Raw genomic sequence first — 27,724 nt, 5'->3', positions numbered from 1 at the left:
TAGCCAACAGCTACCCTTCAATTCTGGCGGACATTCTCTCTGATACACTGGGGGTGATTGGTTTCTCCTGGGCAACATCCCCTGCATGTACGGAACTGGAGATGGTCATGATGGACTGGCTTGCGAAGGCTATTGGGTTGCCAGATTATGTATGAATTTGGGTCTTTATTTGAGTTCCACCTCTCTCAACCCCCCACCAAACCCCCCCCCCCCCCCACCCCCAAGACGGATTCACCCCAGCTACAAAATATGCGTTTTAAATTAGGAGAACTGTAACTTTTTCCAAGACGAGCAGTTATGGGCCACATTGTTAGAGGAACTAATCATTAATAGTTCTGCATTTCAAAGACTATGATTGTCCGAACACTATAATTTTTGTTATTAAAATTAGATTTGTTCAATCTGAACATCTATTCAGCGACTGAACGTATCTGGGAGTAGATCTTCGATCTGGGTTCCACTTATGTTCTGTTTAGTACCTGTCAACATCCGAGAGTGGGGGAGGTGTGATTCACACAGCTGCGAGTGAGTCAACTCTCTTCACACTCTTCGTGGCCAGAGACAGTCACAGGATCAAATCAAACAGTGGTCAAAATGACGACTCTGAAAGTTCAGCCACAAAGGTAAGCAGATGTCGACAAAAATTTCTAAAGCGGCATACATATGATTAGCTTAAGAGCTTGATCCAAAGCCTAGGATGACCTAGGTTCAGGTGCGCGACCCAAGCCGGCTCTGATAAGACCGACGTGGGTTGTACGGGGAGGGAAAAGAGGAACCGCGACCCTTCCTTAGAGTCTCACATCACTACGTACGTTCTGTAAAGTCTGATCAGAGCCCCATCCAGAGTCTGAGTTTTTGAGTCACAGTTTTGGAGTTTTTTTAGAAAAGAGACCACACCTTTTTTAAATGTCACTGAGGAACAAAATCATCAAAGACATCCAAGAGGAAAAGAGAAATTTAAGTGACCAGGGAGCAGGAAACTATTCTGGATTTTTGTAATTGATCACTTGATGTTCAGAAAAGGGTTTTGTTAGGATTTGTCATAAGTTGTTGACAATATCTGGCGTCACGTCACAGGCAATTATCCTTTTAAAACACGATTGAACTGTTTTTCAAGCAACTCGAAGCAACTGGTTCAGACACCAAATTAGAAGACCCTGATTCATATTTTGCAGCACTGTTTTCATAACTCGCAGCACTATCGGAAAAAACTTGTAAGCGAAGCTTAGGATCATATTATTTGTGTCTTTCGAAAGTTCGCTTACTCATTAATAGGTGTGAGATGTGACAATGCTTGACTTCTGTAAGGTAAATCTCTGGGTAAATTTTTAGAATCAATGCTAGTTAGAGTTTGTTAAAAGTCGTTGTTTAAAAGTCAGCCCCATCTGTGATGTTTTTCGTAGGCAATTGGACTTAATTGTACCGCTTCGTTTACTGTGAGAAAAACTGAAAAAAAATTATAGCCAATACTTTTTTCTGGTGAATTTTGGAGTATGCTGGTGAATTTTGTTTATTTTTGTGGCGGAGCCGTAACGATAGTCCAGCTATCAACGTTAGCGTCAAGAAAACAAAAAACAATCCAGTATACGTCCAATTAATAGGATATAAGAATATGAGATGGCAGCTCTAAGACATTGTTTAGAGGATAATTAATCTCAAAATTGAGATTAATTGAGAAAGTTTTGTAGCTAAATTAAATTTGAGTCTTGTAGTTATAGCAATGTACAGATTCAGTACTGGAAACTGCCTAAGCTGAAGTGCTCATTGCTGATTCAGACAAAAACCAGTCATGACCAGCCGTGTCCAGACAATAATTAGCCATGATCAGGCTTATAACTACTTTGCTGTTACGCAGACACATCTAGATAATAATAGAAGAGGGCATGAGTTTAAGCTAAGATTTCAAGAGGTCTGGTTTCAAAAAATTAGAAGGATGGCATAAAACACTATTATAATAATTCTAATTAAAGGAGATAACAAAAAGGCTCGCAAGCAGAAAACATGGTCTTTTCCTGGATCGAGCAAAAATCTCTTAATAAGTCTTCCATTTGGCAAAATTGGAAAAAAGCTTTTTCTTTTGCTGCTGCATATAATGAAGCAGCAAAGAAGCAGAGCTAAACACCACTGCAGTCCAACTTAAAACACAGCTGCAAAACTGCCAAAAGTCTTAAGAAAATCTGCAATTTGTAAGATACAGCCGTTTATCGCAGCTGTACTATATTACACATTACTTGACTGTATGAAACTAGGTAGTTTAATCATAATGACCTTCCTTGAATTTGCCATGACAAAAATGTGGCTTTATTCTGTTGTTTTCCCTCCCAAATTATGATCTTCTTAAATGCACGTTTTCGAGAAGACAGATTTCTTCAAAATTGCAAAACATGAAAAAAACGTACGTGCTGAATACATTGAAAGCAATTGTGAGCAATAGAAATGCTCATCTATTTTTTGATGCAAAAATGCAGAATCATGAGAAGACTTTTGCTAGACCCATGATTTGACTATAGATTAGACCTGGTCAAAAAGGACCCATGAAAAAAATTTTTCTTGGCTTATGATTTGACTTTTATTCGACCTAACGTTTTCTCCTCAAAATTTTGGTCGAAGAAAAGTCCAGAGCCCAAGTTCGGTCGAGAAAAACTTCAGCTTAGTTTTTGGGTCAAGCCAATGTCCATAGTGACAAAATCTGGTTAAAGCAAAATTCCAGCATAACTTCTTGGGTCGAGCAAAAGCCCAGAGTGACAAAATTTTAGTCAAGCAAAAGTCCAGGTGAATAATAATTTCTAGCAAAGTTCTTTTCATAGCTCTCGGGTTCAGCATGGTCTAATCATATCCATTTTTGGTCAAGCATGGTCTTTTCATAGGTCAAGTTCTAGGCTACAATGATTATGTGCGTTGTATAGAAGGATCTCTCGCGCCTGTTTCCGCTGAATGCATCATACTAACTCAATGAGAGGGGCTATATTGATATGCTTTTATGCATGCAACACAATAACTTGTAGGAGCCGGTTAGAAAATTTGTTTTTGAAAACAATATCTGTTAATCATTTGATTTAAATTGATAGTTTTGCGCAATTTTTTTAATTCATTCTTAGTATCTTTTATTTGCTTTTTGTTAGATTAATAGTATATTAGTTCATTAGTTTTAGAAGTTGCTTCCAAACTCATAATAAAGTTTGGAAACAAATCATCCTTATGTTATCGGATGACTTTTTTCTTTGCAATTTTTTTTGCGTTTCGTTTATGCCTGTTTCATTAATTGAAAAGATTCAGTTTCATTTGCACTGAACTCTATATAACCTGCGTAATGAGAATCAAATAGAAAGTGAAGCCCCCTAGAGACGCACTTAAAACTGTCAAAGCACAAAACGTTTTTCATCTTTGTAGTATTTTTTGGTGCTTTTGGTAAAATAAACGAAAAAACCATAAATGTTTAAAAACCTTGTCAGAGATTTTCAATGTTGATTAAACTTGTTCTAACAAATCTATCCTTGGCTGCAAAGTTATTCTTGCACGGTTGTTGCAGTTTTATACGTCAATTCCTTACCGGTGGAAACGTATGTTTAACTAAATTTGTTATTAACGTCAGCAAAAAAAGGAGGCATAAAAACATTGATTTGGTTCAATGTTTTTTGATAATTATGGATGAACTAATTTAAAAAATTTACCCTGCTTTCCACAAGAATCTTTTACGCTCTCATGTTCATTTAGCGACTTTTTCCCCAATAATTTTTCTCAAGAACAAAAGCGATTTCTGAAGGCTGAACAAACTTTGTAAAATCCACATTTTTGGGCAAAACAAGAAGATTTATTCGCAAAAAGATGTCAACAAAATTTTAATTGGGTTTTAAATGGCGACCTTTCATTAGTTTGATATCACACTCACCAATTTGCATTAGTTTCTACTATCATAAACATTGTGTTTAGGCACGATGAATTACTGTTTTGTCTTGACTTAATCCTTCAGCCGAAAGAAAGACAGTTACAGAAAATGAAAATAATATGTAATTTTTCTTTATTTTTTTACACCTATTACAAATAAACTTGGCCTAATTTATATAACAATTATCAAAAGATAATAACCCAACAATTTTTGTTCTTCAAAAACTCACAAACAGTGCATTAATTGAACTACTGCCTTGCGACTCATTTTCAACTTCAAGTAGTCACATAGTCAACTTTAAGAGACTTTAGATGAGTGCCGGCAGTTTTTAAACATCCATCAACAGAACAGGTATGATGATGGAAACAAGCAACTGCTTCATTACATGCAAATTTTTGGCCAAAGTATAAAAAATATTCATATTGAATCTCTCAAAAAAATTTTCGCTGATTTAACTTTTGAACGTAGATACAATTACCCTTTTGAAGCTTACAAAAACTATTTGACAAAATTTAAGCGTCCATTGACACTGTTCAGACTCTCAAATTGACGTGAAAGACTTCAGCAAAAAAGACTTCAGCAAAATTGACGTGAAAGAAAAAAAGATGGCTCATCTAAAAAGTTAATCAGAAATGTTGTCTTTTTGTTAATTCATTAACTTAAGTTTTAGATTAAAAAACGACTAAAAAATTCCATATTTATGAAAACTTTGATATGTAATTTGATGTTATCAGATTTGACTGCAATAGCCGAAACCATGTTGCAAATAGAAATAAATTTGAAACTTTCCATTAACTTGAGTTCTTAAAAAATGATGACTGTACAAGAGTGGGCTCCGTGGTAGCATTGGTATGATGTAAAGCATTGCTGCCAATATGCTGTTGAGAATTTCAGAAAATATTCCAGATCATAAAAAGTAGCTGGATTCCAGATTGCGTTTTATAGAAGGAACTCTAATCCCTGTGTGAGCTGGGCGCATCATATTAACTCAATGAGAGGGGTTATATTGATATGTTTCTATTCGTGCAACACAATAAGTGGTAGAAGCAGGTTAGAAAACTTGTTTTTAAAACATAGTCTGTAATATAAGCCATTTGACTTACTTTAACGGTTACGCGCGAACTTTTATTCATTCTTGGTATGTATTCATTGTTTTTTGTTAGATTCAAATTATATTAGTTTATAAGTATCAATAGTTGACGCCATACTCATATTAACATTTGAAAACAACTGATCTCTAATGTTATCGGACAATTTTTTTTCTCTCAAAATATTTTTGCATTTCGATTTTGTCATGATTTTGTCGATTTTGCATTTCGATTTTGTTTTAGAGTTCAGTGCATTTGCACTGAACTCTAAAACACATTCGTAGTGAGCAGCAAATAAAAAGCAAACCCCCTAAAAACTCACCTAAATTTCATAAGGCAAAAAAAACATTTTTCATCTTTGTAAAATTTTCTTTGGTGTTTTTGAAAAAAAATAAAACATAAACCAAAAATATTAAAAATGAACTTTCAGAGATACTAAAAGTTGAGTAGTGGAATTCTAAAAAATCTAAAACTAAATGGTTTTTGCGGTTTTAAACCTCGATTCATTTCTTGTGGAATCATATGTTAACTGTTTTTTTATTAACGTCAGCAATGAAAAACAGGCATAAAAAACTTGATTTCGTTCGATATCTTGTCAATTAATACAGTTGAACTAATTAGTAAAATTGAGCCCTGCTTACCGTAAGAATCTCCGACGCTCTCTAGCACATTAGAGCATCTTTTTCCATTGTTTGCTCCATGAACAACAACGATTTCTGAAGGCTGTAGAAATCGTGTAATATCCAAATTTTCGAGCAAAGTAAAAATAATTAATCACAAAAAGTTGTCGACAAAAGTTAAATCGGGTATGAAAAGGCAACCATTGATTGGTTTGAATTCACACTTAACAATTTGCACCAGTTTCTGCTATCATAAACACTGTATTTAGGCACGAAGCATTACTGTTGCGTCTATTTTGTCTTAACTTAATCCTTAAGCTGAAAGTAACACAATTAAAGAAAACCGATAAAATTTTCTCGGAAAATTGTGTTTTTTTTTCATTTATTTTATACCTATTACACATAAAAGTAGCGTAACTCGCATAACATTCATCAAAAGATAATAACCCAACAATTTGTGTCCAATAAAAATTCACGAACAGTGCATTAGTTGGAATGCCTCAATACTCAATTTTAGCATCAACTAGTCATCACATAGTCAATTTTCAGCAATCAAATATACCAGGTTTTTTAATTAACAAAGGATGAGCAATTCAACTTTAGAAGCTCTAGATGAGAGCCGGTAGTCTTTACACATCCATCAACAAAACGGACCTGGACGCCAATTTTGGTTACATAGTTTTGAATCACATGAAAAGTCAGCAAAAGCTACAAATTTTTTAGTCAGGTATTTTGATGGAATAGAGCAACTGCTTCACTACATGCATATTTTGGGCCAACCCTAGTCTGTTACCGACGGCTATCTTGCAAGATCTTGCAAGAATCTTGCAAGAGTCTTGTAAGATTACGCACCATCTTGCAAGATCTTGCAAGATTCTTGGAAGATCTTGCAAGATAGCCGTCCGATATGCAATAATCTTGCAAGATAAGCGTCGATATCTTAAGTCTCATTTACAGAACAAAAAGTCGATTATAACATTATATATCATAAGCAGGAATGCGCTGGATGCTTTTTTATGACCCTTTTTAGTGCTTACCAACTGATTCACACTTGGTGCGAACAGAAGGAACCATTGAAACGATCATTGAACAATTTTTCCTGAAGTGAGATTTTCAAATATTTTGTTGAAGGCAGAAGTGATATGAATGTTTCTGTTTTGAACAGAGAACTCCTTTTGACGTCTGAATTCATAAGAGAAAATGATCTTTGAGTTAATAGGACTTTAAAATTTAACTTTTTTCTTGAACATTTTTCGACGTCTATCTTGCAAGATCTTGCAAGGTTCTTGCAAGATAGGCGTCCGGATCTTGCATCTTGCAAGATAAGCGTCATTTGCAAGAATCTTGCAAGATCTTGCAAGATAAGCGTCGGAGTTCGACTAGGGAACGAATAAAAAAACTGTCATATTGAATCTCTCAAAAAACATTTTCGCTTGTTCTTGATCAGACTTTATCCACACTTTGACCAAAAACCTCTTCGGTGTAATAAAAACAGACTGTAGCTCGCTTTGCATTTTTAATAGATTACTCTGGTCATTAAAAAGCACACCTCGACCTATGTGTGACCTCGGCCTATTCATACCAAAAAAGAGGATCTAAAAGGTCTGGTCAGAGGTCATGTCGGCCTGAGACCTCAGCTTATAATAGTCTGGAAAATGTTCTGCTTAGAGGTTTCTTTCCTGTTTCTCTGTGACAAGCTAATTTCAGAACGTGGGTTCTATGGTGGTATACGGGTCCAAATTAGCCCACTCGAGTGTGGAGAGGGCGTGTCTGTTGGGTGCAGTTCAATACCACCCTGTGGACTATGATGACAACTATTCAATGCGGGGAGACCTTCTGGAGAAAGCAATCGAAGCTGATGTTGAGAAAGGACTCACTCCGTTCTTTGTTGTTGCTACTTTGGGAACTATCGCTTGCTGTTCATTTGACAATCTCAAGTTAGTTAAAATCATTAAACGTTCTTTGATAGATAAATTTGGATAGAATGGAAATGCTGTTGAAAACAAACTGTGTGCCGAAACAAAGCAATTTACTACCTAACTTACAAGTTCTAACCTCGTCTAACTTGCTTTTGTGCAACACAAAGACTATAAGAAAACTGCTTAAAAACTATCGCAAAAACAAATAGCCGCGAAAGATTACAAAAGAAACACATTGTTGTTTTTATCGTCAAAATTAAACATTAATCAAAGTTAAGATTGTAAAATGACCGCATAGCAAAAATTTGGAAGTCCACAATAAGGTCGATTCAAATTGTAAGTCAATGATTAAACTTAATATTCTGTATAAAATTCTCTGTATCGTCTACCATCTGAGTTTAAATCTAATCTATTGCGCAATTAATAACGACAATCAAAATCTCGAGGATGTTGATGTAGATCTTATTTTTTGGCTGTCATGAGGGCATCCCGGACTAGATATGACGCATCAGTTTAAAGCCTTTATGCTGTAGAATTTCACTACAGAGTTTTTTTGAAGGTTCTTATTGAGACCTAAAAACTAGACAAATTTGTCGCATAATTGGGAAATTTCAACAGATTTTTGGGCATTTGGAACACTTCGGGAGAACGAGTCAATATTATTTTATTTCATTCGTTCTTCTATGGTATATAGAGTAAAAACATTGGTACTAACTGTTTCCCTTGATCATGACTAGGCTTTTTCTGGGCTGAAAACTTTTGTTTGTGGGCCATAAACTCAACCTGTTGCAGGATTGAACTTATACATGCAATCGCAGTTTTGGTTGTTCTTTTCGCATTTAGTTATTTCTTTTGTATATCGAATATAATCAATCGAAAACAGCTGTTTGTTTTAATCTATTGAACAACAGGTTGGTTATCTTTTATTGAAGACTGCAAAATACTGTATACTGTTTTCACAGTCTTCAGAAACCATTTTAAAAATGAAAAAGAAAACATTGTTTTTTTACAGGGCAGTTTTCTGCACAGGGCAGTCTTTCTCCATTTGTCACCATTCGACATCAATTTTATTTATAGAGAAAAAACAAGATTTCATTAGAAAATTTTGTTTTTTTTGTTGAAACATTGATTAATTGTCTTTATAAATCGTCAAACTGCAAGTTGGTTCTGTTATTTTTTTTCGGACATGTTGTTTTGTTAACTAATATTGTTTAACATCAGTACGTGCTTTTGGAGAGTTTTTTTCTGTTGAACTTTACGCGAAGTTCAATGTATATCAGGTTTCAAATTGTATTAATTAAATGTATTGAACTTTTTTTTTCTGGTCTCAGAGACTCAAATACTTTTCCAATCCTCTTTCAGGAACCTATAGTGTCAACGTATAGTACTTCTTAGTTCACACCCTTTCAATCTGATTTAAATTCAAAATCTCAAACTCATCTTACCGTCAGGAAACACTTCTCAAATCGAGAAAAAAAATTGAGTGTTTTGTTTTTTTTATCATTTCAGACTTCTATAATAAAAAGAAACAGACAATTGATATCATTGTCAATCTTCTGACGCCCAATATTCCTCACCTAATCTTTCTTTATTTTTTTATAGCTGAATGGCGTAAAATGCAAAAATGTTGGGTTATGAACTTTCGCAAGCGGAATAAAAAGCGTTTTTAACTAAGTAAAAGATATAATTTCTCGAAAATGAGAGAATAACAAAATGGTATTTTACAGTAGAATTTAGAGATTTACAGGAGAGATCTGATTATTAGATCAAGATGGTGATTTAAATTTGGGGATGAAAACGGACTCAAAAATCAGCTGTATATATACCCATTATCAGTGTGAAAAAGCCAAGATACAAAACTAAACTTAGCACCGTGATTAGTGGGGGTCGCAAAGGTTACCCAATATGGTTTGCTTCTGCAAATCAATCGCAAATGGAAGCAAAAATGGAATGCGTTTGCACTTTTCTAAGAATTCATTCACACTTCCGGAGATATCATCATCATTTAATACATGCTGGGAAGATTTTACATCAATTAATCTATTGATTCTAAGCAGCATTTCTTGACGACTCATTTATATAATTTCTTTGATCGAAGTCATATTGCGTGTCTTTCTAATCTGATAAGTTAAACTTTCTTTCTAATTCTCACTGAGTTTAAGACTATAATTTGATCAATATTCTAACACCCCACTCAGACTTGAGCTGATTATGTAGAGTCTGTTCCCATCAAAACTGCTCTGAATGTTTCCACTTTCGAAACGGGTAAGGACTTTGTGAAGATGTCCGCTGCCATTTTGTCTGTAGGGACATAATGAATTGAAGTAGTCCCATCCTCCGTCTTGTCCCGGATGAAGTGAAACTTTGTTTCGATGTGATTGCTCCTTTTGTGCATGACTGGGTTTTGGCAGAGTCTGATACAACTTTGGTTGTCTTCTCCAATTGCTATTGGACGTTTCTGTTGGATGCCAAAATCCTCTAGAAGATGTTTCAGGTAGAGTGCTTCCTGAATTGCTGCTGCCATTCCCTGATATTTTGCTTCTGACGAAGAAAGAGCAACTGTGGCCTGCTTCTTGACACCCCAGCTGAGTGCTGCGCAACGTCCGTTGAGCTTGAAGTAATAGCCCGCTGTTGATTTTCTGTCGTTCACGTCTCCAGACCAGTCTGCATCACTTTCCGCCACTAAATCATAACTAGCATCTTTTGTGTAAATAAGTTTTAAACCTTTTGAGCCTTGAAAATATCGCAGAAGTCGTTTTCCGCACATCCAGTGTTGATTGGTAGGTGCATTCATGTGTCTGGAAAGATTGTTGACTGTGAACATGATGTCTGGCCTCGTCTGTTTGGCCAGATACAGAAGTGATCCAACCAAGCTTCTGTAGATCCTCTGGTCTACTTCTTTGTCTCCGTTCTGTGCTGTCTGAAATTTCAAATTCAAATCAGCTGGGGTTCTTGAGGGTTTGCATTGATCCATTTGAAACCGCTCAAGCATTGTTTCTATGTAGCGTTCTTGGTCGACTGTGACTTTGCCCTCTTCTTGTCTGATTCTTAGACTCAGAAACCACTGTAGTCTCCCTCTATCTTCCATGTGAAAGGTTGATTCTAGTGCCTTCTTGACATCAGAGACCACTGTCATACTTCTTGATGCTACTATGATGTCATACCAGACCAAGTTGAAGGTGTGATCCTCTGCCTCTGATCTTGCGAACAAGCATTGATCGTTCCTGCTTCTTGTGAAACCCTGTCTCAGTAGGAAGTTTGCCAGCTCTTTGTACCAGTTGTTAGCAGCCTGTTTCAAACCATAAATTGATTTATTTAGTCGACATACTAACTTCTCCCCATCTGATCTGCGTTTTACAAACTCCGGTTGCTGTTCCAGATACACTTCTTCCTCGATTGGTGAGTGCAGGAAAGCAGTCTTGACATCAAATTGGTGCATCACATGGCCCTGCTTCGATGATAGCTGAGTTAGAATCCTGAATATCTGTGGCTTGCAGGTAGGCGCAAAAGTCTCAAAGTAGTCCAGTCCATCCACTTGTTTGAAGACTTTTGCCACATAGCGCGCTTTGTATTTGTCCCTTTGACCACTGGGTCCCAATTTCACTTTGTAGACCCATTTGCCCGGTATGACGTCCCTGTCTGTGGGTGGTCTCACTGGGTTCCAAGTCTCGTTGTCTTGGAGTGCCTTGACCTCGTCCTTCATTGCCCGGTGCCACTGTTCCCAATCGTCACCTTGCTTGGCTTCGTAGACTGTTTTGGGTTCCACATAGGCCCTCAGTCACAGCAAGATGGGTCCTGACTTCTCCAAAAAACTGTGGAACATTCCTTGCTCGTGTCCCTCGTCTGGGCTCTGCTCTATCCGCGTGTTCCAGTGCATCTTCATTGAAACCAACTGTCTCTAACTGTGAGAAGTCTTCTATGTCACTGTCTTCTAGTGACTCTGAGTCTCTGTGACTCCCTCTTGTTGCAGTAGATCTTTCATCTAGTGCTGTTTCTCCAACATCCGAGGCCTCTTGTCTCAGTGTTGTTTATTGAGTATTCACGCTCCCTGCATCATGCCACTCCTATTTTTTGCAGTAGATGTGTCCTGTCGTTCTCTGTTGTCATCGTTTTGATGACCATCATCTGGGTGCCAGTTTCATCTAGTAGGTCAGCCGTTTCTTTGTTGTCAGGGATTGAGCCCACTTCAGACTCCTTGATGATCACATCTCGAACTGCCATCACCTTGCGCGTGTTGGGTTTGTACACCAGGTATCCGTTTTCTCCTTCGGTTTAACCCACAAACTTTCCTTCCAGTGCCTTGGGTTCAAGTTTGCTGACTTCTCTGTCCCTCTTCCTCATGAAGACTGTGCAACCAAAAATAGATAATTTACTAATTGGAAGCTTAGGTTTTATACCTCTCATCAGCTCTGCTGGGCATTTTTCTACTCCTCGTCTCACAACCAATTTTCTGATTCTTGCTGCGTGAAGAATTGCTGCTCCCCACATCATCTTGGGAAGTCCTGAGTCAATGAGCAAACATCTTGCCAACTCCAGCAGTGTCCTGTTGCACCTCTCAGCTAACCCAATCTGTTGTGGCGTCTCTGGTATGGTCTTCTCCTGTAGAATGCCTGCATCTAAGCAGTACGTCTTGAACTGCTCTGAGAGATAATCCTTCGCATTGTCTTGCCCCAGCTTCTTTGGCGTCCCCACACTGAGAACAATTTTCTTCAGGCTGGCCAATGCTTCACTCTTTGCCTTAAGCAATTCCACAAACACAAACTTCGTGTACTGGTCTGCAAACACTACGCAGAACCGGAACCCTGACAGTGACTCTACTCTGAAAGGTCCCATCACGTCTGTGAACACCCTCTCCAGCTTCTCTTCTGCTTGGGTCTCTGCCACTTTTGGTACTGGAGTCTTTGTGATCTTGGCCAATGCACACATATTGCATACATCATCGGGTTCCCCCACTGTCTCTGGTGCATTCCTGACCACATCCGCTTGATTCAAATGACCCAATCGTCTAGGTCACTTCCTTGCACTGTCAAGTTTCACGCTGTTGGAACTCATCTTGAATTCTAGAACGCTGCAGGGTAAGTAAAACAAATTATTTTCTTGTGTTAGTTTTACCCGAGTTCCCTTCTGGAGTTTCATGCAGCTGTTTCCTCTCTCGAAAGTGAAGCTATGTCCCCACTCCGTGCATGTCCACTGGGTAAGAGCTGCCCAGCATTCCTCGTCTGGTGAAGCCAATGTTGGACCCATTGCCACTGACTCATTTTTGCCTCTATCTCTTTGTCTCTTGCATGCACTGTCTAGGTGACCCTTCTCACCACACTTGCTGCATTGTGCTGTCTCTTTCTTCTTGCAGTCCTTGGCAAAGTGTCCAGGTATCCCACACACAAAGCAGTTTCTTTTCTTGGGTCCCTTCTTGAAGTCACCTTTCACTACCAGTGCCACTGAACCACTTTGTCCTGCACCGTGCTCTCATGAAAGTTGTGCAGCCTTTTCCTCAACTCTGTGAAGTTCGTTGCCGGGTTGAAGTTTTCCTGAATAACAAAACTTTCATACCTCATTGGCAGACCATTGAGGACCAAGGCGTTGAAGAGGGTCTCTGAGACTGCTTCCCCTGCTTCTTGTAGCCTTGTGAGCAACTCCTGTCCTCTGATGAAGAAGCTGTCCAAATCCTCAGAATCCTCGAGCTGCAGTCAAGCAAGCTGTGCCACTAAAGTCACCACTGTCGGCGTCTCCACACTCTGAAATCTCTCTTGCAAAAGCTTCCAAGCCTTTGCGCCATCTTCAATGCCATCATCTCCCACACAGTCATGTCTCATCAGCATGAGGGTTGTTGCAGCACACAATGTTTCGTTTCTCCTTGATGTCTGCAACTCCCTTCTCATATGCATCCTTCAGCACCTTGTGGTTCTTCTTCTCATCATTGGTTGCCTCAGATGGCACCACACATTGTTTCGTTTCTCCTTGATGTCTGCAACTCCCTTCTCATATGCATCCTTCAGCACCTTGTGGTTCTTCTTCTCATCATTGGTTGCCCCATTGGCCAGTGGCGCAGGCTCATTGGGTCGCTCCTCTGTCCCCAGTAGTGATTTGTAGAGTCCCTTTGTCTGCATAATCGCCACAAATCTTGTGCTCCAGATTGGAAAGCCCTGTGCCTTTCCTGTGTAGGTCAGCAGCTTCACTGTCTGTTGATCCATTGGAGTTTGAGCAGGCAAAACAGTTGTGAAAAGAAAAGGTACTAAGCAGAAAAGGATTATGACTGTCAACAACAATTTAATTTTGTTTTGGAAAATAATTTTCTGACTTAGAAAATTGCTGGGCCCATAACCTGTTGGGTTGTGAACATTCGCAAGCGGAAAAAAAGGGTTTTTAACTAAGTAAAAGAATTAATTTCTCAAAAATGAGAGAATAACAAAATTTTACAGTAGAATTTAGAGATTTACAGGACAGATCTGATTATTAGATCAAGATGGTGATTTAAATTTGGGGATGAAAACGGACTCAAAAATCAGCTGTATATATACCCATTATCAGTGTGAAAAAGCCAAGATACAAAACTAAACTTAGCACCGTGATTTATAGTGGGGGTCGCAAAGGTTACCCAATATGGTTTGCTTCTGCAAATCAATCGCAAATGGAAGCAAAAATGGAGTGCTTTTGCACTTTTCTAAGAATTCATTCACACTTCCGGAGACATCATCATCATTTCATACATGCTGGGAAGATTTTACATCAATTAATCTAACTTTAATAATAGTTATCTAGATTCGCCAATTTGAACCGAATTTTGATTCTAAGCACCATTTCTTGACGATTCATTCATATAATTTCTTTGATCGAAGTTATATTGCTTGTCTTTCTAATCTGGTAAGTCAAACTTTCTTTCTAATTCTCACTAAGTTTAAGACTATAGTTTGATCGATATTCTAACAGACAATTGATATCATTGTCAATCTTCTGACGCCCAATATTCCTCACCTAATCTTTCTTTAACTTTTATAGCTGTATGGCGTAAAATGCAAAAACAGGTCATAAATTTTTCCCGGCGTTGCTTGTGTTTTTCTAATTTTTTTCCACAAAATATGTATCAGAGGAACAGAAACACCGTATAAGTGGTTCAATTAATTTTGATTGAGATAAATCCCAATTATTTTGGTAATCACTGTGAGCAAAAATGATCTGCTTGTGAAAACTACAAGAGCAAACATTCGGAACAAAACTTGTTTTCAGCTGTTTTTGGACTTGACACATCTATAGAATATTTCTTCTAATTCTTCTGTTAATAATTTTGTAAGTTTATTTTAGAATTTCAGCTCCGAGCATCTTCAAATTTGCTCAAATTTTGAAATTATTGCAAAATGGAAACAAAATGCTTGAATAATGATGAAGCGCGTCCAGTAACATCTGATACGATAAAATTACCATATCAGACAACTGAGAACGGACTCTATGGTCTAATGGCGATGTCTCTGGTGCCCCGCTTTTATAAGACTTGGTCAAGTGTGCAAGTGCTCTATTTATTCTGTAAAGACAACAGTAAACAATTTATTATTATTTTTTGAAGCCTTTGCAGGCGTGTGGTATCAACTGGTCTAAAACTAATCCGTGGTCACGTCTTTGAAGAGTGAATGTATAATTTGGTTTAAGCAACGGATTTAATCATTTTTTTATCATTCTAAATCGTTTTTTTTAAGAATGATTTTTTCCTACCGCTTGTTGAAACAATATAAAATTTGAACGAATGAAACTTTACTGCATGTTTATTCCAATACTTGTGTAAAGAAATAATAATTAAATGCGAATGTCGAAACATTCTGTATCACTCACATTATCAAGTGAGCCTCCTTGTTTTCCAAATGCTGACTCACATCAATATTATGTCTCTCTCACAAAAAAGAATCTCATAAAGAAAACAAAAGCAAAGCCTGCTGCTGAGGAAAAGTTATTTAACTTATAAACAAATAGCATTTATCAACAATCGATACCGAAACCACAATCTTCAAGTAAACACTAGCAAAAAATACTTGAAGACTTACAAGTATTTATTTGATTTAAATGTGTAGTTTGTGTAGCACATTAAGCGTAAGATCATAATAACTTTTAATAACTGATTAAAATATGAAAAAGTAATTCATTAATTATAATATATACTGAACTGGATTGAGACTACGATATTATTTTCCCACATTCTATCTCTAGTTTTTGTTTATATCAATCAAATAAATGAAGAACAACTGAATCCTAGAAAAAAGTGCACCATAAATCAGAAACTAATTTTTAAATTTGAATTGTATTGTTTCTTTTTTTTCGATTTTTGAGTTTTCAAATCAGCAATAAATATTACTTTCATTTTCTCCAATTTTGTTCATACACTTAGGGAACTGGGGGAGGTGTGTGAGAAATGGGGTCTGTGGTTGCACGTGGATGCTGCCTATGCTGGATCTGCCTTCATTTGTCCAGAGACCAGACACTTGATGGAGGGCATCGAAATGACAGATTCCTTCAACTTCAACCCACACAAATGGCTAAAGGTATTGCAATGCTTTACAATTAAAGCTTTACACCCTTAATCTCGCTTAATAACGGTGGACTAGGGGTGGACACCTCGGCCCCGGTGCTTAGAATGTCTATATACCCCCCTTGAATTTTTGATCGAATGGGTAGCGATAAAAAATAAACTTTTTAATCTTAGATTTAGTGCATACAAGACAATCAGATCAAAATTTTGAGCAGCAGGCTATTTCTAATTATCACTGACTCATTAAAACTCCAACTATAAAAATTTTATTTTCAAATGTCGCGCAATTAAAGATCCTTCTGATTTTGTGACATAAGACTATAACTACTAAAAATCAAACAATGACAATAAGCAGTTAACCTTCAGAAACTGATAAGTTGTTCTTCTTGAGGTCGATTTATTCGTCAATTTATTAACCGAAATATCATTTGCTTAATCCAGTTCAACAGAGACTATTACATAGCAGCTTTAAACAGTTTCATAATATTATTTCCTCAACCTGACACGAGCAAGAGGTGTTTGTCATTAAGAAAATGTTGGCTAGTTAGCTCAATTGTTCCTAAATTATAGCAAAACAAAAATGGAGCTGGTTATGAATTACATTTCAAGTTAATTTCTGCCAGTTTCCGATCTATCAAGAAAGGGTTCTCAATTGTATCGCTGTCCCTTTGTAAAAATGTTTCAAGAGCTCCAACAAATTTGGAAATTTTTCAGAAGTCTATTGTATAGTTGTAATTTTTGAGTACATTTGGTTTTAACCTTTATCGAGAAACTGAGGAGAGTTAAATATCTAAATTAAAATCAAGAATGATCTCTAATTGCAATCAATTTTGTTTGAACAACTGCACGACGAAATTCGATCTCCATCAAAAATAGTCGAGCCAATATTGAGGACAGAAAATTTTGGGCCAAATTGAAGTCACACCAAATAATCCTGAGAGAGTACTCTTTTCCTTCATAAAATTGTTGATCGGAGAGGACACCAGTAGAGCCAAACGGGGGTTGAATTTTATATCAGAAAATGAGAATTAAGCCCAACTATCTTGGCCCAACTAAACTGATGGTTTTATAAACGCAATAATATAATTATTTTTGTTGGAAATGCGTTAAAAGTCGCATTAGTAAAAACTCTATCCACATTGGCAAACCCAGCTAATGTCAACCCTAGTCGATTTAAGATGTTAATCTGGCAAGAATCTTGCAAGATCTTGCAAGATTAACAGAATTTTGCAAGACTTTCTTTCAAGATTAGCATCCTCTTGCAAGATCTTGCCAGATTAACAGCATATTTTGCAGATTTTTTTCGCTCCTTAACCTATCCTAAGCAAAAAAAGCGCCTAAAAAAAGCCGCGGAAGTCCAATCCTATCCCATTTTTGTGAGAAAAAACAAACAACGTTCCTATCCTAGACCTAAGTCTTATGACAAGAAACTCAGGACAGCAGATGAAATTCTCATTTAAAAGAAACAACACAAAAAAATTAAAAATTACATCACATCGAAGAAACCAATCTAGCACAAGAAAAACAAGAGGCAGCAGACGAATCCTTCCGCTGATCTTCTTTTTTCATTTTTTCTTTAATTTTTTCAAACAATTTTGTTTCTTTTCGTTTTCAAGCCACTGTTGTCTCATCCTATATCTTGCAAGATTGACAGTATTTTGCAAGAATCTTGCAAGATCTTTCAAGATTAACATCCTGTCTCGACTAGCGAGAGCAAGTAGAATGCAACCGGATCTCATAAAATGAAAAAAAAGCCAACATAAATGCTTTAGTCGCTGTTCTCTCATTGGCTGTACTTTAATTTGAACCAATTAAGTGAAATTTTGACTTCAGCTCGGATTCGCTTTTTGTATTTCGACTTTACATTCTTTCAGTTCTAATTCTCTTTACAATTGGTTAGAGACTTTTTCATAAGGCAAAGTCTCTATAGCGGGTTGCACACAATTTTACTGTTTTAAAAGTATTTCAAAATTTGAGACAAACATCTGGAGGAGCGGAGAGCATCATTTCTTTAAGAGAAAGGGGCTAATTTAACTACCACTTTTGAAAACTACTTTCATCAATCTGTTTTTAATGGACTCGAAGATTTAAACTTTTATATTGTTTAAAGTTGCTATTCTCAATCATAACAGAGTGCAAGTTAAGTTCAAAACTTTTGTAGTTTTGAAATATCCTTCACTATTTTGATTGTACGTGTTTTTGGGACAGGCGTGGATAAAGATAAAAATTTATCATACTTGTCCATGCGTCTCTTTCGCCAATGATGGCATTTTCTTAAAAATACAATAGAGTCGATGAAACACATCTAAGTGGGTTACGAAAATTAGAAATGTCTCTTGCTATATTAATTGTGGACTAGCAAGCAAATTAACAATTTCCAACAACAAAGACTATCAAAATTATCAAGCCCCTTATTTTATCAAGTCTTTAAATGGGGTCTCAAATAGCTAGTATTAAAAATTCGAGCACTATTTTTGTGAACTTTGGAGACTTTTACGCATAAATACAATATACAAAAATCTTTTTTTTATTTCGTCGCTATATCCACGATTAAAATAAACATTTTTCATCGTCAATAAAAGAGACCAAAACAAAACATAAGTAAGTGACGTGGAACTGTCGGCGTTATTCGGGAAGCGTAGAACAATCTCACAATTAGAGAGATGCCCGGAATTGTAGTGTATTTCGTCACTGTCTAAAAATAAAGTGCATCGTAAAATTGAATGAATCGGACTTTTTCTGTTTTTGTCCCCACCCTTGAATAACCAGTCTGTTTGCATCCCGAATGATTAATCTCATCTCTATTCGCGCAGGCGTGTAAAAGAAAACTATTTTCTCTGAATAAGCGTCCTATTTTAGTAGATAAATCTTGAGAGTAAAAAATCAGTCTTAGCAGCATTTGAATTAAAAGAAAATGATCGATGCTTGCAAAACCAAATGGGATCTTACTGGTTTCTGTCAAGAATACGAAAATATTCCTCAAGTTCGTTTATGTCCTCAGGGACACGAAATTAAATTATCGTTTGACGGAAAAAATGGAAGACGAGACCGTTATTGAAGTTGTCGTAACGAAATATCGCCCAGGGACGGAAATTGTCTCAAATGATCGCAATTGAAGCTTGACAATCTTTCAAATTTTGTTTATTTTTGGGAATGGGAAGTTACGACAATTAATTACAGCAAAAATTAATTTTCGATGGGACATTGCGCGGTTGTCAAGAATACGGAAATATTTGTCAAGTTCGTTTATGTCCCCAGGGACCTTACTGGTTTCTGTCAAGAATACGGAAATATTCCTCAAGTTCGTTTATGTCCTCAGGGACACGAGATGAAACTATCTCGAATTGGATAATTATCTCGAAATGGCACCTTACTGGTTTCTGTTAAGAATGCGGAAATATTCCTCAAGTTCGTTTAGGTCCGCATGAACACGTGATGCAATTACTGTTCGACGAAAAAAAAACGGAAGACTGGACTTTAATAGAAGTTGTCGTAACGAAATTTCGCTTATGAATGGAAATTGTTTCAAAGGATCGCAATTGAATCTTGGCAATCTTTTAATTTTCATTTATTTTTGGGCATGAGATTTTACGACAATTAATTACGGCGAAAAATATTTTTGGAAGGGACATTGCAGAGTTGTAAATGGGAATTGCTGTTTTCTGTCAAGAATACGGAAATATTCCTCAAGTCGTTTATGTCCTCTGGGACACGAGATGAATTTTTTGTTCGGCGGAAAAAATGGAAGACGAGACCGTTATAGGAGTTGTCGTAACGAAATAACGCTTAGAAATGGAAATTGTCTTGAAGGATCGCAATTGAATCTTGATCATTTTTGAATTTTTGTTTATTTTTGGGCATGGGAAGTTTTGACAATTAATTACAGCACAAAATAATTTTCGATAGCACATTGCACAGTTGTAGATTTCTTGAATTATCCGAGAAGTATGTACTTGGTACGTGGAAAAAGAGCCATTGAACAAAATTATGGGCGATGGATCTCATCGAGATTTACCAAAGTTTATTCTCCGAATGAAAACCAAATAAAGGAAGAATCTTTCCTCAGCATTGGGTTTTCGTTGGCATATGTCGAGAAACTAAAGACGTGTTCTTATGCTGCGTCTCAAATAGTTTCTCCAAAACTCTTCTGATATGGCTGTAAACGTTTTGTGAAGCCGAACGCAATGATCTTTTACGACTGTTTGGCCGTCTACAAAACTCTCGATGGCAATGAAGTTATTTTCTTGCGGAATTTAATGATTCCAAAAATTTCAAAAATCCAAACACCGGTGTGCATAAGAATTCGATCAAATGTTTGTGGAAAGAATCAAAGCTAAAAAACAAGAAAATTTACGGAACAATTCAAGATATGATCGACAGCTATATATGCGGGTTCATTTGGAGACACCATATTAAGAAGGAAAAACTTGATCCGTTCGATTGCATTCTAATGTAAGTGACTTCATTAATACTGTTTTGTCTAAATTGTAAGCTCAATTCTTCGATAAAACAATCAATTGTTACTCTCCGTCATTTAAATTTGGGGGGTGCAAACAGATTTAGGGGGGGGGGCAAAAACGGAAAAGATCCAATGATTCATTGCAAATGCCACATGCACTTTTGCTGTATAATGCAATAGAACACTTATGAAAACGATTTATGCGCTAAGTTTTTCCCGACAGAGTTCAGAATCCGGAGTGAGTTCACTGAGAACGATAAAACAACTGTAATGTAAGTGTCAACAGACTTGTATTATGAGTTTTTTGAAACATTATAAGTTTGGTGGTAATTTTGCAATAGTCTGTCTTTAAACACCATTTTTTTGCCTTTAAGATTGATGAGGGCAAATTCTCCCCAATTTTCTTTCCCTAGTGAAAGCGCACGACTCTAGACAGCTCTCATCGGACCGACTTGGGACGTGCACCACATCTATCATGACTATGTAACACTCCAAATTTGAAAAAAAAAGTTAATTTCAGGTCCAATTTGACTGTTCAGCCTTGTGGATTAAAGACAAGAAGAAACTAGACACAGCATTCCACCTGGATCCCATCTATTTGCAACACAGCAGACAGGAGGAGGTTGTCGACTTCCGTCACTGGCAGATTCCACTGGGTGAAAAATCGTTTTATTAAATAAATATTACCCATTTTAGAGTATAAAGTCAATTTATGTTACGATATCCAATATTTTATTATAAACCTTTCACTTTTTGAAAAGAAATGAACCATTTTAGTAAAAGTCCGCCTTTGTAATGAAAAATCACAGTTTCGTAAGAATTCCACCATTTTGTTAAAAACCTAACAATTTATTTTAATAAATTGACAATTTTCTAATAGTTGCCTTTATTATTAAAACGCAAACTTGACGACAAAACAATTAACGATGAATTTGAAGGCAGGCTTCTAAAAATTTGGAATTGGAACTTTTTCAAATATGATTGCATCTGTGGCCCATTTTTAGCTCATTGCGTTGCATTTTTACAATATTTTGACTTCACATTCTTAGCAACTTTCCTGAGTTTTCTTTTTGCAGTTTCTGGTCAAGAAAAAAATTTCACAATTTCCAGTTGTTTGGTTCAAAGTTTTCTGTGGTACTGCAATCAAAAATAATCAACAAAAATGATCCTTTCGATGCAGAAAAAGTTAAAAAAAAAAGATAAGTTGTTTCTTATATTTCAAGTATTCCAAATTTTATAGATTATACTTTGTTAATTTTTATACCGTACAATCAATTATCAACATTAAATGATGTTGTTCTTTATCGTGTTATTCGAAAAATGTTGATTTCTAGTTTTTGTGAACAATTTTCCAAAAATTTGAAGAAGATCTGGAGTTACGAACAATGTTTTCTAATACAACTAACCTTACTTTCATATGTTCCAGAAAAACTACATAACCGTTAGAAAAGTTTTGTTCTGAGTATATCTTGAAGAACAATTTTAAAATTGGAACAAGGAGGCTCAGTAATGTGCGTTCGCACATAAAGTTCCGACCCCGCTTATCTGCATTTTTCACTTAATTGTCTACTACATGAGAAAGAGATAAAAAAAAATAATTTATCGCTCAACAAACCACTATATCAAAAAGAACAAAAATACTTGAGAGGGCAGATGAGACCTGCCAATAATGTGACAACCAGCAAAGCCGGCAAAAATGCAATAATCACAACTATTAATTACGACCAAAATCCGTAAAAATAAAAAAAACGCTCCCTTTTTGAAAAAAACTGATGTCAAGCAAATTAAAAACATTATTTATCAACTGAAATCAGTGAAAAATTCATTTATACGAAATTAGAAAGTGATTGAGACCTTTCATTATCTAGGATATATCATAGGACTACAAAAAGAACGTTAAATAAAGAAAAAAAATTCGAAATTTGCATGGAAACAGTGTCCCAGCCTATTAAACTTTAAGCTGTTCACTAAAAACATTACAAGTTTGTAATTAAACATTTTTCAAATGGTGACAAAAATCCCTCTCCCATTGCTGTGATAAAATAAAAGAAAACAAAATATTAAAAAAAAGGGTAAAATATTCAGGAATCACGAATATTTTTATCAAAACTCGTAAGAACAAAGACCATTTGAGGAAAATCAAACACATTTATGAAGAGCAAACTGAAGTTCAATAGATAATGGATGTGACTTGATCTCTGTAGAGATACAAAGCAAAAAATTAACAGATAGAAGAATAGCAAAGCGCAAAAATCAATTGTTTTTTTTTAAAAAAAAAAACAAATTTTTTCCAAATTCATAATGAACAAGCTTTCAACCAAAAGAATAGACAGTTTATCTTGCGACGTCTTGGAAAACCAATTGGGGCTGTTATTATTGAGTCTAATTGATAAGATTACAAAGTAACAATAAATATAAGCTGAACTACAAGACTTCACCAACAACTTTACGAGACGACAGTGTTGAAGCTATCAAATTAATGAGGCACTAACCGCGAGAAAATTAAATCTGTACTTGCGTCTCCATTGAATATCATAATTTTTTTTTCTAATATCACTATCTAAAAACGACAACAAAAAACCAAAAACAATGAAAAAATATCTAAAACTCAAAAAACACTTCTGAAAAATATTTGATTAAGCCTTAAAGACGTCGGTCAAATCGTTTTACGAACAGAGAAATTACAGTTTGGTTCAGCAAAACATTAACGTGATCACTCAATGATGGGGTTAAGATACAAAAATGATATGAAATTGGAAAGCAAGAAAAAGTGACGAAAACCAGAACAAAGACAGAGAAATTGACGAAAATTTACTTTTCGTAGACTTTTAATTTTTTTAAAAAAAATAGTTTAAAAGTCAATAACACCATAGCTATTTGCCAACATCAGCTTTTGCGTTTGTTTACAAATCTATAATTAGCCACTGAGACCTTTTTTACCCAATATATGGCATACACCAACTACAAAAAACAAGAAATACGGGACAAATATAAAAAACTATCAATTTCTAGAAGAAAACATTGTTGCAGCCCACCAAATCATAAGTTATAAAAACATAAAAACTGTGAATTGCGTAACATAAGCGTTTTCTTCTTGGATATTTCAGTAACGTGACAATTAACCACAGAAACAGAAAAGGAACAGCAAAAAGGCGAAATTATTATCAAAAACCAAAATTTTTTATGAAAACTTGTAGTACCAGAACCAAGAAGCCGTTATTTTAAACAAAACAACACCAAGCTCCGTTTTTTTATGAAAAAAATTTTGGCATGTATTTGTGAAGATTAAGCGGAAAGTTGGCACAAATGAGATTAGAAAATTACTGAATTTTTCTTAGAAGAGTTATATTCAATGCCATAAGAGACATTAGATGGCAACCTAGTGCATTGTATGAGTTCAGTTACACCTCTCGAAGAAGTCATTTTGATGTTTGATTAGTTGGAATTAAAAGTCAGACTGCAAAAAGAATAAGAAAGGAAGGCAAAACACAAGAATTCAGTTTAAGTTTTTTAAAAACTCTTCGTCAAAGCCATAAAAACCATTAGGTTTTCTCTGGAGACAAACTATATCTACTTCCAGTCTTTTTTGCACGGAACCTGGAGCTGTCACTCATTGAGCCGTGAGTTCAGAAATTTGTCAGTAATTAACATTAAAAAACAAAAAAGGCAAAACACTTTGAAAAAAAAAAGCAGCGTCCAATAAGCTCAAATCCATCCATGACTTTTCTGCGCGCCCAAGAAACCACCCAATGGTTCCAAATGTTTGTGAATTTGACCACTCGTTAAATGAAATATTTCAAAAATATAAAAAAATCAGTGATGCATTTTTGTATAATTTTTTAGTTTCATTTGAAAACAGAAAATTTCAATTTCTAGAAGTGTTTTACAAGAGTCAACTACGAAAGTCAACTAGTTCTCTTTCGGAGGTTAAGGAGATTGTGTCAGTGGAGTGGTTCTAGTTTTCCGCTTTTGACAAACGTTTTCAAAGTGGACAAGAAAAAGCAAATTTTGGGCCATTTTTGATGAAAAAAAGTTCGAAATTGAAAAATGTTGTCTAAAATTTTAACCAAAAAGCTTCAATAAAACATATCAGTAACGCTTTTCTGTCATCAGTGAAAACAATAACCTTCTATCAATAAAATTTGAACATATTTGTAATTAGATTAGCAGACTTGAGCCAAATTGTAGCAAAAATTACAGAAAATATGAAAAAACTGTCGAATATTTTCAAAACATTAAACCTCGATAACTCCCTCTAGAAAACAAAATTCAAAAAAACAATCTTTTTAATTCCATATTCTAGAATGTACGAGCTTTCTAATGATACCACTCACAACTCTCTCCGATAAATATATCGATCGCCTTAAGAAAATATAGGATTTGAATAAAATGACACGTTCCCAAAAAACCCTTACAAACTTGAGATTTAAAAAAAAGTACTTGGCTAACTGATCTTACATATCATTTTGCTCTTCAATTTTTCATATTTTGCGGGTATTAAAAATAGCTATTACTAAAAAGATTTTTTTTTACGTCAAGTTAATTTTTCTAAAAAAAATTGCAAAAAAAAAAGATGATTCTCCTCATGTTTTCCGAGAGGATAATTTCTGTTTCTCCTGTGATCTCTGAAATGAGAGAAATTTCGCAGATGACTTTTTGAGCCTTGACCGAAAAATGAACTATTCGTTTCTGGCATCTCAATTATCTGTTTATCCTTTGCATCTTTCTATATTTGGATGATTTTTAACTGGAAGGACAAGCAATGTTGAGTAGACTCATAAGTTGTCTGATAGCTAATTGTTGTGCCCATGTTATTGTTTCATTAGACTCCAGTAGTTAATTTGTCCTAACAGATTGCCCCAAGACCTAAAGTACAGAGCAGAAAGAATTTTTTTTCTTAGAAAATATAACTTGAAGTTTGATGAACTTCATCATTTGAAAATTTTACTGTTTTTTATTTTTAAAATAATTTGACGAAGATTTGATTTAATTTGAAACCTTTAAACAGTCGCCAAAGCTGTGTAATAGTACGCGCATGCATACTTCAGAAGTTTTGATCCTCAACTTTAAAGACAATTATATCACTTTAAAGACAATAAAGGCAATTTTATTTCGGTGAAGAAACACTCAATAATTTATTTTTGTTTTATTGGATCGTATCGACAATTGCCCCCTTTTGCAAGGGGGGCTCTTCTTGGAGAGAGTTTAACTGAGTGGTTTATTAACCAATCGGAGACGAACAATAGCTTTCCACACATGCGCTTACTATGTTAAATAAAATAGAATAAAAAAAGCCCGGCTATGGCAGTGAGCCGAATTCGAGTTCAAAGCGAAAAGAATAACCGACCCCGCGATTTCCGCATTACATCTCACTGCTCATGAGAGGCATGGTCGTGGACAGTGGTCCGCAAATACGATTTAACTGGTGTTCGTCTGTCTAAAGTTTGGGCCACGTAATATTATGGTAAAGTAAAAGGGAGGCGATTCTCTGCTAGGTAACATAGGGGGCGGGTCAATTGTTGAAAAGATTCGTGTCATTTGTTCGTGTGCCCATGCCCTCAAGATATCATGAATTGATATGATCGCGTCATGAAAACGGACTAGTCAAATAAAAAAAATACTGATTTTTGGTAATCAATTTTCCCATTTTAGCATTATCAATGATACCTTAATTTTTCGCTGCTCAAAACTCTAAACACCTCAAATTCAAGAGCTATTTGCCACCAGCGTACACATGCCTAACATGCTTAAGATCGAAAGTCAACTCTGCTGGCAGTTTAGAAGCTAACGAGCGCTCCTAAGTAGTGACAAAACAAATTCCAGACAGCAAAAATATTTGATAAGCTTCCATCTCATCTCTGTTTGGTAAAAAAATAAGCCAAGAATGGAGACGAGAAGAACTGAAAAACAGTTTCGGCTTGCTTTTATGTCGGCTTACTTTGTGCTCAGCGTCGAAATTCCTTCTTAAAATTTGATTAGTCTGTTCGAGTAGGAATTCAAGGGCAAATGGAGGAATAAGTTTGATCACGCATGATATTGAAAACAAACGTTTTGTTCACAGAGGGATGGGGTGGGCTAATGATAGTTAGATGAAGAAAGTTAAGACAAATTTTCTCCAAGTTCTTCAAAGTTCTGAAAAAATCTTTTCCATTATACCAAAAATTGGCGTGTCTCAGAGAGAAGTTGCGACGGTATTCATGGCCATATTTTCTTTTAGGGTCGTGCCCCTGACACCCTGACTGCAAACAAGCGGGTCTCATAAGTTTTGACTTGGCTTGCGGGGTTCCACTTATTTAGACTCCAAAATTACTTGATTAATTTTCTGTTTTTTTAAACTCAGGTCGGCGATTCAGATCACTCAAACTTTGGTTTGTACTCCGCTCTTTCGGCGTGACCGGACTTCAAAACTGGATTCGAGGCACCATGGACTTAGCCGAGTACTTCGCCAGTCTAGTCGAAAAAAGCGAACAATTTGAACTGTTCCGACCTCGCTCTATGGGTCTAGTTTGCTTTCGGGCTAAAGGGAGCAATGATCAAAATCGGGCTTTGTTGAAAAGCTTGAACGAGGGACGAGAAATTCATCTAATTCCAGCTGAAGTTGACAATACGTACTTCCTGCGGTTGGCAATTTGCAGCGCAGAAACCACCCAAAAAGATCTGGACAATGTTTTCGAGCTCATTTTGCGACATTTCCAGAAACTGTAAATATACACTGGGTTTTGCTATGCCTCAAATTCAGAGTGAGAAAATGGTCACGTGCGAATTTGCTCAAAGACTTTCTAATTAAGTTGACTATAATTGGTTACATCATCACATAAAAATGTATGTTAATATATTGTGGATAAATACTCCTCTAAATTACATATGTATAATTCATAGCAAAAGTTTTAGGATCGTTTCCATTAGAATCATTTCCAAGTCATTTTGTACAAAAAATTTGTTCAATCATTTTGTTTTTCAATTTTTCTTTCTAATTGGACCAAATGTGTAACTGTATATTTTTCAAACGTTTTTTAAACTAGCTGTAGAAATTTAAACTTAGCTGTTGAAGTTAAATTTAATCTCAATTGAAGTATTTTAATATTTAAAGTTTTCTGGTCACTTTGTTTCCTTTGGTTTTTGATAACAAAAATTATGAGTTAATCTTTTCCATCCCATCTGAGTTTCAGGGAAAGAAGGATCACGTGACGTCAGTTGAAGCCTTTGGGTCTTCGAAATTGAATTTTCGTCTACATTGACA

General features: G+C 35.8%; 1 protein-coding gene across 1 annotated transcript in view; it reads left to right on the top strand.

Annotated features, from left to right (window-relative positions):
- LOC142353587 (aromatic-L-amino-acid decarboxylase-like) overlaps nt 1-27,413 on the top strand; it is a 34,539-nt gene extending 7,126 nt beyond the window's left edge. The window contains exons 2-7 of the mRNA XM_075405872.1: nt 4-149; nt 477-623; nt 7,302-7,531; nt 15,885-16,038; nt 21,005-21,140; nt 26,825-27,413. Of these exons, the coding sequence (XP_075261987.1) occupies nt 4-149; nt 477-623; nt 7,302-7,531; nt 15,885-16,038; nt 21,005-21,140; nt 26,825-27,189 (1,178 nt within the window). The 3' untranslated portion in view covers nt 27,190-27,413. The remainder of the gene's footprint in view (nt 1-3; nt 150-476; nt 624-7,301; nt 7,532-15,884; nt 16,039-21,004; nt 21,141-26,824) is intronic.
- The last annotated feature ends 311 nt before the right edge of the window (nt 27,414-27,724 follow it).

Source organism: Convolutriloba macropyga, chromosome 14 (assembly GCF_964194025.1).
Source record: "Convolutriloba macropyga chromosome 14, txConMacr16.3, whole genome shotgun sequence".
Lineage (NCBI taxonomy): Eukaryota > Metazoa > Xenacoelomorpha > Acoela > Convolutidae > Convolutriloba > Convolutriloba macropyga.
Note: the sequence above shows the minus strand (reverse complement) of the source record. Positions and strands in the feature narration are given on the sequence as shown.